Raw genomic sequence first — 13,122 nt, 5'->3', positions numbered from 1 at the left:
TCACTTTTGTTATGGTTTAACGTGTAAAACATATACACGGTAACCCAAATTTATCATATTTCTGTGACATGCCACTACTACTTCCCAGGAATCCCAGCTAGCGATGCCTGCCGTTTTTGCATTAATTCAACGTTTTCTAACGTTGGATCAGTGTGGAAGTGACGAGTTTAGCTGACTGGGGTTTAAAATTATCGCTTTATCAACGCAACTTTTATCAAAGCACGCTTGATATCTTCAAGACATAACTTCCCTGGGTATAATTGAATTTCCGAAAGATGATGATGTTGTTTTTGCTAGTTTGTTTTATTTGTTTTCGTCATTGTTTTCAGTGTCGTCAAGTTATAGCCTATCTATTTTGTGAGTCGTGCAAGGCCTATGGTGCGTTGCGCTTGAAATGGCTTTGCCCGTGGTAGGATTTTTTTGTGGGGTTTTCTTTGCCTGCCTTGCTCTTCTTTGCTATGAGCTAAACGCATCAAGACGTGTTCCCCTTACGACCATCAGCACTCTTGATAACGCACCATGGCCGATCTTCATAGCAACTGTCCATACAAATCCTAAATATATCAGCTAAAGCTATGTGGGCTAATTAAGCTATAGCCTAAATATATGTTGTTTATTTGTTTGTTTTTTTTTTGTAACATTTTCTTTTTTTTATTTCCCCTTTATATCTTAAATTTTTCTGAAGGTGTTGCGACCGTGCCAAATTTCTTTCAAATCAATAACTTACTTCGGTCTCAAGCACGTTTTAACGTTCGCGTTTTGTCGCTTCTACCCTTTTCTCGACCTTTGCTATGTTGACGTGTATTGTTTTGATATGATGGTCAGAAATAAAAACAACTGAACTGAACTGAAATGAAAAATTACTGTAGTAGCAGATAAACTAGAAACCACTATTACTTCAATTCATGAACAGTGCTATTCGGAACATCTAGGTAAGCAATAAGCATGAATTTGTCTTATTGAGTATATGTACCAGGGATGTCTACAACTACAGGATTGGAAACGATTTTCAGGGTTATACATGAATACAGAAGAATTAGTTAAATAAAACACTGTTTGTATCAACTAAAAAATGTATAAAATTCAATTTCGCAATAACAATATAAAATGTAGCCTTCATTCACATCAAAACTTATTTGCTGGTTTTTTTTTTTGGTCATTTATCAGTCATTGACCGATTTTTTAGCAAAATGTCCGAAAAAAATGTAGTCAATTCGGTCAAAATGTCCGAAAATATATATAGTCAATTGACTATTAATGACCAAAAATGACTAAAAATGATCGAAATAAATAAAAAATGACCGAATTTTTTCAAGTCATTTCGGACAAATGACCGAAAAGTCTCAGCAAAAAAAAATCCCAGCTTATTTGATGTATAGAAGTTTAAAACCACAAATCTAAAAAATCAAAAATAAACGAATGCAAAGATTTCCTGTCGTTCTGTAGCATTTTGCGTATTGCAAACCGGATCAGAAGTAGGCTACGGTAAACGTGGAGTGTTAAAAATCAGTGAAATGTGTTGTCGTAGGCTTTTATAATAAACTTATTCACAGACCAACCCAGTACGAAATCAATACGTTTAAGATGTCATAAGAACTAAAACTAATACTGTACTCGGTTTTGAAATTATTTAGCAGCAAACAAAATACGACAAAATTGAACAAATGGAATGCAAACACATCACATTAACAAACAAGACAAGTGTATACTTTACGGTTTACGGCAGGTGCAACTTACCGGTTAATAGAACCACCCTGTCCACCGCTAACACATTCTCTACTCTCTACCAATGTCTCTACTCACTAATTAAAATTAAAACGAATATAGGTCAGCCTCTAAGTGATGATAAGTGATACTTTTGTCGCGGTACTCCCCTCCATGGAACCCAAATAATAATGTGTTTTGTGCATCACTGGGAAGACAAGCTCGTAGTAGCACGTGATTGGTCCTCTTTTCCACAGTTCTGGAATGTGACGTTAGATTTAGTGAGAGCGCAGTGTTTGTTTCTTCGTTATGAGAGATGCGCTCCTCTCTTGTAAGAAGCCATTTTTATTTCTGAAACTTGAAAAAGAAAGTTAGTTCGTTTTGGACGTCTGCTTTACGGTCGCTTATTAGTTACAGTCAAGCACTGGATATATGTTTAAATGCATAATCGATTTATTTCGGATCTTGTATCAAAGTAATGATTATATATTGGAGATACAACCCTCAACCTTTGGATGTACAGTAACGTGGAATAAACTACTGGACGCAGTGAACAGTGAATACGGTAATTAGTAGGCTACACAGTTATTGTTATACAGTTACACGGTCGCGTCGCCGAAGCGACTTCCATCACAGTTGCTTCGTAGACCGTGTGGCGCTTAGCAAAGGGCTAAGCTGGTGACCCCAACCCATCCATAAGAGGAAAGGCGACACTTTTATATTACAATTGAAATTGAATTTCCTTAAAATAATACTTTCTAAACCGGTCAAAACTTTCAGCCAGAAAAAGGGGCAAATAAGGCCAGATTTTCTGGCCTTATTTGCATCAATTTTTGTAGGCCAACTGCAATTTAAAAAAGCCAGTTTTCTGGAGTTTGGCCTAAAAAAAGCCATCTGGCAACCCTGTTTAGAGCTGAAAATACGTCAGAATGTTATCGTAATTTTTCAAATTTTTCTGGGGGCAGCCTACCAGACCACAATAGACCGATCCATCGCCTAGCAACGTTCAGCCAATCAGAGCGCATGAGAGCAAGCTATCTTCGCTGGCCAAATATGTAGCATTGATTTTGTGCAGTTTCCGTCACGTTTATGCTGTTTTTGTGGTGGTAAATAAGAGATTTAGTAATGGCACTTGCAAGTTTGACGACATACATCCAGACAAATGCAAAGATATCACTTTCATTTGCTTTCCTAAACTAAAAACAAGATTGGAAGACTGTTTACGTTGGATCAAAGCATATGGTCGGCTTCATGTACAGCTAAACGTGTCAAGAATGACCTTCATTCATACGTAACGTTTGTTCAAAGGTAGATGGTAACTATACTATCTAGAATCTGAAATTGTTTGCGATCTTATCAAAACAGAAACCGTCTTACAATGCTGCATCAATTGCCTAAACAACCTACTAGCTCTGCTGGGGGGTAGGCTACTGATAGACTGATTTTAATGTTTATTTGTGGTGGTGGTTTTGCAATGTATTAAAATACAATAAATACATGAAGTGTTACCATTTTTAGCATTTTGTGGATGGAAAACCTTCTGTCATACATCCATATCCAATTCCAGCTGATGGAATGAAAGTACGAACAACTCCAAAGAGCCGAAAAAGAGTTCTGCCAGATGTGTCTCATGACAATGATGCAGTGAACAAGATGATCATGACCATGTACAAAAGAAGAAAAAAAGTATTTCAGAAGCACAAAACAATGATAGGTTATGATTATCCATGACATCTCAATTAGTCATTTTGCAATGGGTTAGGCTAACTGGTTTATTTCTTGATTTGTATTAAGTAATTACTGGTAGCTTACGGTAGACTACTAGGCTATTTGTATTATAGGCTATGTTTCGGTTCCTTTTTTTATCTTATGCAACCATTAAATTTAAACAAACATAGTTTATACAGGCTATGCTATTCATTGCAGAATCATGCAAGCTGGTAACTGAAAATTAAACTTTGAAAGAAGAACTTTGTGCTCTAAAATTGCAATATGAATCGCAATCTCTTCTTTTGCTACAATTGCAAGAAGGGTCATTTTTTAGTGTAAGATCCATTTTAAATTCTCCTGTTAATGAATTGTTTGCATATTGTACTGGTTTAAGTAACGTGCAATTTAAAACCCTGTTTGATTTTTTGACGCAAAATGCCTCAAGTGCCATTAAATACAAAGAATGCAAAGAAAAATGTTTGAAATTGTCTTTGTAAAATCAGCCACTTTTGACTCTTTGCAGGCTAAGAAATGGGTTTCATTTAAAAGATTTGGCCTATTACAATATAGATTTAATTTTTCACTCCAGTGACTTGTAACAAATCAAACAAACAACGTAGCAGTTGCAGCACAGCACACCATCCAGGCTATGTAACTTCTTCTATAAAAATATGATCAACTATTCAAAACATTGCTAACACTGCATGGCTGTGGCTCTAACAACCCAGTTAAATCGTGTCTTAGAAAGCACTATTTACAGCAAGTTTCCGATTTTAAGTTTTTTAAGACATCTCAAATAGGTATTTGCTGTTAAACCTGCAAGTACCGCAGAAGAAAATTCTACTTCTAAAAAATCACAGCATAAATGTGACAGAAACTGCATAAAATCAATGCTACATAATTGGCCAGCGAAGATAGCTTGCTCTCATGCGCTCTGATTGGCTGAACGTTGCTAGGCAATGGATCGGTCTATACAAAACTTGATTATTATTATCATTGTTATTTTGCATTTTCCTACTTCAGAAAAAAATGCGGCTCCATTTATGGGCACACAAGCTCAATATTATGATTTATGATACAACCCACTTAGTTTAACCATAGAGGTTTAACAGTCGCGCATTTAATAGGATCACTGGCTCTGGTCAAACACAACTCACCAGCCGCCACTACACGTTACAGTCGACAGTTATTAAGTAGCTTTTATGTAAAAAAGTCTCTAGCCAATGTTATAAAAAGTAGATTAAACTATTTCATTATGATGCATGTCACAATCAATGTGCGAGGTCTTGCGACGGGCTGCTTGTATCTCGATCGAGCGCGCTGTTTTGATTGTAAAATTCTTATGCCATAGGTTATCATCGGTCATTGTCCTGAAGTAACCTCTGATTACGAAATCTGTATTATGTAACGTGTATTCTAGGTCATTCAATTGCTACGTGCAGATCTAGAGTTTTCTTTAAACTTGCTTGTTTACGCCGCTCAGTACAACGTGACCGAACGATGAGTTCGTGTGATTCAACATTACGTAACCTTTTCGATGTTACTAGACCGAAACAGCTTTCTATAAATAGTGGTGTAGTTTGCGTAATGATTATTATTGAGTTGATTATGTGATGATGGGAGTTGTATTATGACGAGTTGATTATGAGAGTTGTGTTATGAGTTGTGGATTGGTAGTTGGTGCAGAAATTATTGTTGATTGAGAGTTGAAGAAATCGAATACAAGTAGATGAGAATTGGTGCTGATATAAATTGTGTTCGAAATTAGAGTTATTTGAGAAGCCGTTCGTTAAAGTCCTTCAAGAAGTTAGGTTATCATTTCACTAGTGGAACTGTAACGCTTCTGGGTTGAAGTAAAGCTTCTGGGTTGAGGGGTAGACATTGCTGGGTTGAGGTGCTTGAGAACAACACTAGATTTGAGAATTCATCTTTATTGCGGCAATCGTTGCAGCGATTAGAGCGGATTCAGAAACGTCACCGACTTCTCGTTGTGAGAGCGTAGATCGAAAAAGAGAGGTTCATACCTAGTCGCTTAATTTATATGCGAAACAATATTCATCCGCTGGTTGCCAGGCGCAAAGCTAGTTAAATAATAATTGAAACTTGAAAGGGCTAAACAGTAGAATTATGGAATTATGAGAACGTTGGACTGCACTACAGAATGATCGCTGGTGACAAATAAAAGACAGCAGTCGGTACAGAACCATTCGACATTTAATTGACTGCTTTTCGGTTATAACCCATTAAACTACGTCATTGAACCTTTCCAAGTCTTTTTCCTGGTAAGAGATAGAAAGAAATCGTGACAATGCAAAACTTATCATGATTACATTGATTAGTCATAGGCCTACGAAGCCGAGAAACGTGATCAAGTTTAACATGTTTGTATGAGATTTTACGCCCTTTATTTTTTATTATTGTTTCGTAGTTGCGGTTACCACATTTTAGTCGTCGTTTGCTGCCGCGAAACCTTCCGAAGTTTACCATGACAGAATTGTTTTGTAAGCAAGTTAGCTAATATTTTTATGTGCAGTTTTTTATCTGTAAATATCAGCAGTAGATTTGAGGTAGTAAGGGAATTTTTAAGTGTATAGTGAACGTATTGTACAGTAGTTTTTGTTAGTGAAATCCGTGTGTGTTCGGTTTCAGTGCACTGTACAGTTAGCCTAATTGTTTTGTATTCATGTATTTCAAGACAATTAGGCTGTGAATTGTCATGTGATTCAATGATTGTGATCAGTACGTGTGGAGCACATAAGAGTTTGGTAAGTGCACTGGCATGTTTGGTGGTAACCGCTTAATTCGTTGTTTTATGTATTTATGTTCGTTGTATTATTATTCCACAGTAAACCGTCCTGCAAAAATCTATTGAGTGTGTCCAGTGTTGCCAGGTCGCGTTTACTCACAAAAAAGGAAAATCTTATCAGAACGCGAGCGTCACGCTCCACGGCGCTGTGCGCGAAGCTGATACAATTTACAAAGTTTTTTATCGAGACGAAGAGGTGTCCTTCGCTCAGTTTACAACCTTGGTCGATACGAAGTGGTGTCCTTCGTTCAGTGTACAAACTTTTCATCAAAAACGAAGAGGTATCTTTCTCTTGCGGATTGAACAATAATTTATTCTTGTGCCTTTATATTGATATTCTTGTGCTTTTTGTAGCTTATTGTGTATTTTTGTTCTTGGTGTAATTTATCTGTTTGGGGGCCATGGCTGATCAAGTGACTGCAAAAGAGCGTGGTTCGGGAGAAGTGTTGGGTAGGACAGATGGGCCTGGTTCGGAGGTGGCGGTGCATTCTACAGGGAGGGCTTCAAAATCCAAAAGCTTGGTTGAAGGTATTTCTCAGGCTCACTCAACCAAAAGCCATCATTCTAGTCATAGTTCGATTAGTATTAAACGTAGAGAAGGCCGCATAAAAGTTGAATTGGCCAAACTCGCTTTGAAGCACCTCGATGAGGAAGAAGCTGAGAAACGAAATCAGATAAAAAGAAAAATTGAAATGGCAGAAACTGAGGCTGAATTGTGGGATAGCATGTCGCAAAGGAGTAGTTATATCACCCTAGACTGCTATCAATCAGAGGATAAGAAGTCTCCTCACATTGATCCTGTCGTATCTCAGTCTCCCCATATCGATCCAGTTGTGCCTCAGTCTCATCGCATGGATCCTGTTGCACATCAGTCTCATCACATAGATCATGTTGCATCTCAGCGTCATCATATGGATCCTGTTTTACCTCAGTCTCATCACATGGATCCTATTGTACCTCAGTGTAGTCATATTGAAGTTGGAGATCGATTTCTCCCCAAACCCTCTGTGGAGAAATTCGAAGGTGACCCCATGGACTATTGGGCCTTTGTAAATCGATTTGAGGTCCATGTGGCAAAAAAAGTTTATGATGATGATCTTCGATTGGTTTATCTGTTCCAACATTGTATAGTCCAACATGTGGCGTGAGTTGTATAGTAGGTACGGCCAACCACACGTTGTCTCACGGTGTTGTGAGCGTCGTCTTTTAGATTTTTCTAGAATTTTGCAAAATGATGCAGAAGCATTAGAAAGTTTTGCGGTTTTAATGAAAAGATGCTTGGCAGCAATGGAGGATGCTGGAACACCTTCGCCCATGAATTCTGTGGACTTCATTAGTTCTCTTGTTAATAAACTTTTTGTGGATCTAAGAAAAGATTGGGTAGATAAAGCTATGAATGTGCAACAGGACTACGGGAGAGTGGCTGAGTTTTCAGACTTTGCAGAATTTGTTATTCATCAATCACTGAAGGCTAACTCAGTGTATAGTAAAATGCTATTTCCAAAAATTGTAAGGAGTAATACAAACGACAGTGGCCGTAGTCACCGGGTATTGACAGCTCTAGCTGATGAATCATCCAAACCCATCCCACATTCAAAATTTGATCAAAAGCGTTGTGTTTATTGTAATGCAGAGCACAAATTAGATAACTGTGCTCTATTTAAACAAAAAACTCCTAGGGAGCGAATAATGTTTGCATCGAAACTTGGATTATGTTTTAATTGTCTATACCGAGGTCACAGAGCAAACCAATGCAAACTTACTGTGAGATGTAACTTAAATAAATGCCATGGTATGAGTCACCATCGCTTGTTACACTTGCCTCCCACTGGCCCAAGAAGTGCTTCGATGGTAGCGAATAATCTCGAAGCAAGAAATTGTATGCAATGTTCACTTGTTCCTATGAATTCCTTACCTTATTTGGATATCGTACCTGTAAGGGTACGTAGTGGTGAAAAGGAGACACGAACCTATGCTTTGTTGGACTCCGGCTCCAACAAATCATTTTGTGAGCAAAGTTTGCTTGATGAGTTGAATGTGAGTTGTGCTGATAATGTTGAAACTCAGTTTACTTTAAGAACTCTCACCACTAGCCATCCTGAAGTTATTAATACTTCATTTGTTAATTTAACTGTGCTTCCTTTGGTAGAAGAAGGAGAATATGAACTTAATAGCCTTGCTGTGTTGGATGAGATTCCAGCCAAACCCAACAATCTTTCTGATGCCACTTTATTGAGTGAGTTAGCTTATTTGCATGATGTTTCTTTTCCTAATTTAGTGACTGGAGACGTGACGTTGCTGTTAGGCAATGACAATGTGATGCTGCATCGGTGTCTTGAAAGTAGATTCTCCCCTGACTCAACAAAGTACCCAGACGCAGTGAAGACGCCATTAGGCTGGCTATTGAAAGGTCCTGCCTTGGTTGAGCAGCAAGAAATTTCCAGTTCTGGATTCTTTTCATCGGCATTTGACTATAAGGATTCTCAATTGCTGTCTGATGTAATTATTGATGATGAAGGAACTATGTATCCTTCACCGTTGGAGCATGACATACCCCATGTTGAAGATTTGCTCACATGGATTGGTAACAACAAAAATGCAGCAGAGTTTGGGTTGAAATACTCAAAAGAAGATGTAATTGCTCATGAAATGATGAAACGCCATATTGTCCATTCTGATGGGCATTATGAGCAACCTCTTCCCTGGAAAAATGATGCCGTTGCAATGCCTGACAGTAAAAGCATGGCTGAAAAACGTCTATCCACATTAAAAAAACGGCTATTGCGAGATGATAAGCTTTGCAAACGTTATATGAAGCAGATGGAAGATTACGTTGAGAAAGCTCATGCTGAAATTGTGCCTGAAAATGAAACTAACACCAAAAATAAAACATGGTATCTGCCACACCACCCAGTCATAAATCCAAAAAAGCCGGATAAGACGCGCATTGTGTTTGACTGTGCTGCAAAATCACATGATCAATCTTTAAATGATTATTTGATGAAAGGTCCCGACCTTGTCAATTCTTTGGTAGGTGTGCTGATGAGGTTTCGCAGCCACCGTGTTGCAATTGTTGCTGATATACAAGCGATGTTTCACCAAGTGAAAGTGACAGTGCGAGACCGTGATGCTCTCAGATTCTTATGGTGGCCTCATGGCGACATCAAGCAAAATCCTGTCCCTTATCGAATGCGAGTGCACTTGTTTGGTGCTCGTTCATCGCCCAGTTGTGTCGCCTTTAGCTTGCGCACATGTGCTCGAGAGTATGGTAAATTTTTTGACCCTAATGTTGCACAGAACGTGTTGAATTCTTTTTACGTGGACGATTTTCTTTCCGGCGCTAACAACAAAGATGCTGCTATAAAATTGGCCAGTGATACAAAACAGCTCTTATCTCTGGGCGGCTTCAATCTCACAAAATGGGTGTCCACTTGTAATGAAGTGACTAACTCCCTTCAAGAACCAGATGCGCCGAAACCTATGCAAGAATTGAACTTTGCCGGCAAGCAAGAGAGAGTGTTAGGGATAGTTTGGAATGTAGTTGATGATGACTTTCGCTTTTCCGTAAACCCTCCTGATAGAATACTGACACGACGTTCAATGTTATCTATTATGAACTCCTTGTTATTGACCCCTTAGGTTTGGTCGTGCCAGTAGTTCTCGCCGCACGATTGTTGTTTCGTGAGACATGTAGGCTGGCTTTGGACTGGGATGAAAGAGTGCCTGTTTCTATTGGCAAGAAATGGGAAACTTGGGTTCAAAGTCTAGCACAGTTGAGTGATGTACGCATAGCCTACCACGTTTTTATGAGATGAGGTCTGACAACACGCCTATTGTTGGGAAGCAACTGCACATATTCGCTGATGCTTCTAATAATGCCAGAGGTTCTGTTTGCTACTTGCGTGCAATATATTCGGACGGAAGGGCTCAGTGTAACATTGTGACTGCAAAATTCTTTTTAGCCGACTCTGAGAAACGCACGATTCCACAGCTTGAACTTGAAGCTGCATTGGATGCCGTAAGAATGGCGCAAAACGTTAAACGCCAGTTACAGTTAAATGACTGCACCTGTATATTTTGGTCTGATTCTGCAGCAGTGTTGCGTAGCTTGTTGGCAGATTGTAAAAGTTTTCCTGTTTACACCCGAAATCGTTTGTCAAAAATTCAAGCACACACATGTGTATACAACTGGCGATATGTCCCCACAGAGTTGAATCCAGCTGATCAAGCTTCTCGTGGACTCACTGCTGAAGCCATGTTAAAGTCTGGTATGTAGTTGGAAGGCCCTCACTTTTTAAAATTAAACCCAGAGAGTTGGCCTAAGCCATTGGATAATCTGAAGCCAAATTCCTGTACTGGGCGACATTGTTTTAATTGCTAGTTAGGATTCCGCTAGGTGTGATGGCCTCTGGGTAGAGTAATTAGTGTTAATCATGATAAACATGGCGTCGTTCGTAGCTGTTCTGTACTTACATAAAAGGGTGTACGTGAACGACCTATTGTGAAACTGTCCGTACTCCGTATTAATTCCTGCTAAAGAGTAGTGTTGATGTCATCGTTTTTTCTATTGTATTGCAATGCTCTTGCTACACGATCAGCTTTCTCTGTCGTTTAGTCATTGTGATGCGGTATGTGATCGTAAAATCTTGTGTATCGTGTTTGTAAAAATGTGTACTGATTCTGCAGTCCCCATTTTGGTGGGGGAGTGTATGAGATTTTACGCCCTTTATTTTTTATTATTGTTTCGTAGTTGCGGTTACCACATTTTAGTCGTCGTTTGCTGCTGCGAAACCTTCCGAAGTTTACCATGACAGAATTGTTTTGTAAGCAAGTTAGCTAATATTTTTATGTGCAGTTTTTTATCTGTAAATATCAGCAGCCGATTTGAGGTAGTAAGGGAATTCTTAAGTGTATAGTGAACGTATTGTACAGTAGTTTTTGTTAGTGAAATCCGTGTGTGTTCGGTTTCAGTGCACTGTACAGTTAGCCTAATTGTTTTGTATTCATGTATTTCAAGACAATTAGGCTGTGAATTGTCATGTGATTCAATGATTGTGATCAGTACGTGTGGAGCACATAAGAGTTTGGTAAGTGCACTGGCATGTTTGGTGGTAACCGCTTAATTCGTTGTTTTATGTATTTATGTTCGTTGTATTATTATTCCACAGTAAACCGTCCTGCAAAAATCTAGTGAGTGTGTCCAGTGTTGCCAGGTCGCGTTTACTCACAAAAAAGGAAAATCTTATCAGAACGCGAGCGTCACGCTCCACGGTGCTGTGCGCGAAGCTGATACAATGTTCAAGTTCATTGCATTTACAGAAACATAAAATTAGGCAACATATTAAATATCAAACATTTTCGACATCATACGATGTCCTCTTCAGGAATAACATCATTGGTCTGTGGAATAACATAGGCTATATACAATTTAACTACATCTGAATAAAATACATTGAATAAGATAAAATAAAAAAATTGTGTTTCTGTAAATGTAGGCTTGTAGGCTAAACTTGAATATGACTTGATCGCATTGTTCGGCTTCGTATGCCTATTGTTCAACAAGACAAACTCTCTACCGAAGCTCTAGGCTATTTGCCTAACAACAGTATAAAACAGTTAGAAAATTAGTTATTCAAGATTATTAGCCTACTGTTCAGCTGAACATCATCTTGCTAGCAGACATCTTGCTGTTGCATTGCGCATAGCTCACTGCTCCGGCAGTTTGAGCACATTGGCAAGATGGGTGAAAGTATCCAAATGTGGTTCCTTGCGTAGGCTACCACCAGAGATGGGCAAGATCACCAGTTTAGATGATCTTGAAGATCAAGATCACCAAGAATACGTGATCTTGAAGATCAAGATCACCCAACAGTGTGATCTTGAAGACCAAGATCGTGATCTTGAAGATCAAGATCACTTTAAAGATCACTTTTTGGGGTAGACTACCGTAGAAAACAAAATTAAAAACTATACAAAAAAGGATAGCATCTATTTACACACTTTATGTATTATTTTTTTATTATTAGCCTATATCTTAAACAATTCTAAATCTGGTTGGTTCACTGCGGTCTGCAATAAGCCACTTCACATGACCAAAGTCGACTAGAGTCCATTTTTTAGCATCGCCAACCTAAACTTTTCAAACATCTAAGATTGGATCAACGAAAGCGAACAAATTTTTAGAATTCGCAAAACAAAAAATGAAAACAAAATTAGTCATTTCTTCTCATGTGTTGATATACAGTTGTAAGCTGGTTACCACACAAAGCTTTTTCAATTTTAAAATGGCAACACTAACCAAACTCATTGAGATCAGTGCTTCCACTTTGAAGGATTTTATCCCGAAATCGGGATTTTTCAACGCTTCGAAGGATAAAAAAGGAAATGAAGATAGGAAGGATTTTTAACAATTTTACAAGAAAATTTTGTCTTAAAAAGGGAACTGTTGTTTTTAGTAATTTTAAAGAACATTTTAAAAATTCTAATTCAAAAATTCTAACAACGATTGGAATAACGATGATCAACTGGTTTCCGTGGTCACTGGACATCCGGAACCCCTCTTACTCTCTTTCCCATCTTCACCTTTCTGTCGCTTGATTTCTTTTCTCGCCATTTTGGGAATTAGACGTGATTGCAGTCTGCAGTGAGAGAGTTAGTTCTCAATTCTTTGAGTTAAAATTAGGTAATCCGTTGATTTACAGTTGAAGTTGAGTAGCAATGACAAAGTTCACTGAGGTTCGACGTACAGTTAGGTATGATAAGCTTAGGCTAGTGATATCCTTCCTGTTTAGAAAAGTTAGTTTTTGCCTATGCTAACTGATTATGGTGTCATAATAAAAGAGGCTATGTAGCAGTGGCGGATTCAGAACGTAATTTATGGGTGGGCCTAGGAAATATCTTGG

General features: G+C 38.4%; 2 protein-coding genes across 2 annotated transcripts; both read left to right on the top strand.

The window, feature by feature from the left end:
• Nucleotides 1-7,507: 7,507 nt before the first annotated feature.
• Nucleotides 7,508-9,859, top strand: LOC145780676 (uncharacterized). Its single transcript, XM_082592296.1, has one exon. It carries the CDS (start codon nucleotides 7,508-7,510, stop codon nucleotides 9,857-9,859), a length of 2,352 nt encoding a protein of 783 aa, XP_082448422.1.
• A 172-nt stretch (nucleotides 9,860-10,031) lies between these two features.
• LOC145780675 (uncharacterized) lies at nucleotides 10,032-10,496 on the top strand. Its single transcript, XM_082592295.1, has one exon. The coding sequence runs from the start codon at nucleotides 10,032-10,034 to the stop codon at nucleotides 10,494-10,496; it is 465 nt and encodes a 154-aa protein (XP_082448421.1).
• The last annotated feature ends 2,626 nt before the right edge of the window (nucleotides 10,497-13,122 follow it).

The sequence above is a fragment of the Aplidium turbinatum genome, chromosome 12 (assembly GCF_918807975.1).
Source record: "Aplidium turbinatum chromosome 12, kaAplTurb1.1, whole genome shotgun sequence".
In the NCBI taxonomy this organism is placed as follows: domain Eukaryota; kingdom Metazoa; phylum Chordata; class Ascidiacea; order Aplousobranchia; family Polyclinidae; genus Aplidium; species Aplidium turbinatum.
The sequence above is the reverse complement of the archived record's forward strand: the minus strand, read 5'-3'. Positions and strand labels throughout refer to the sequence as shown.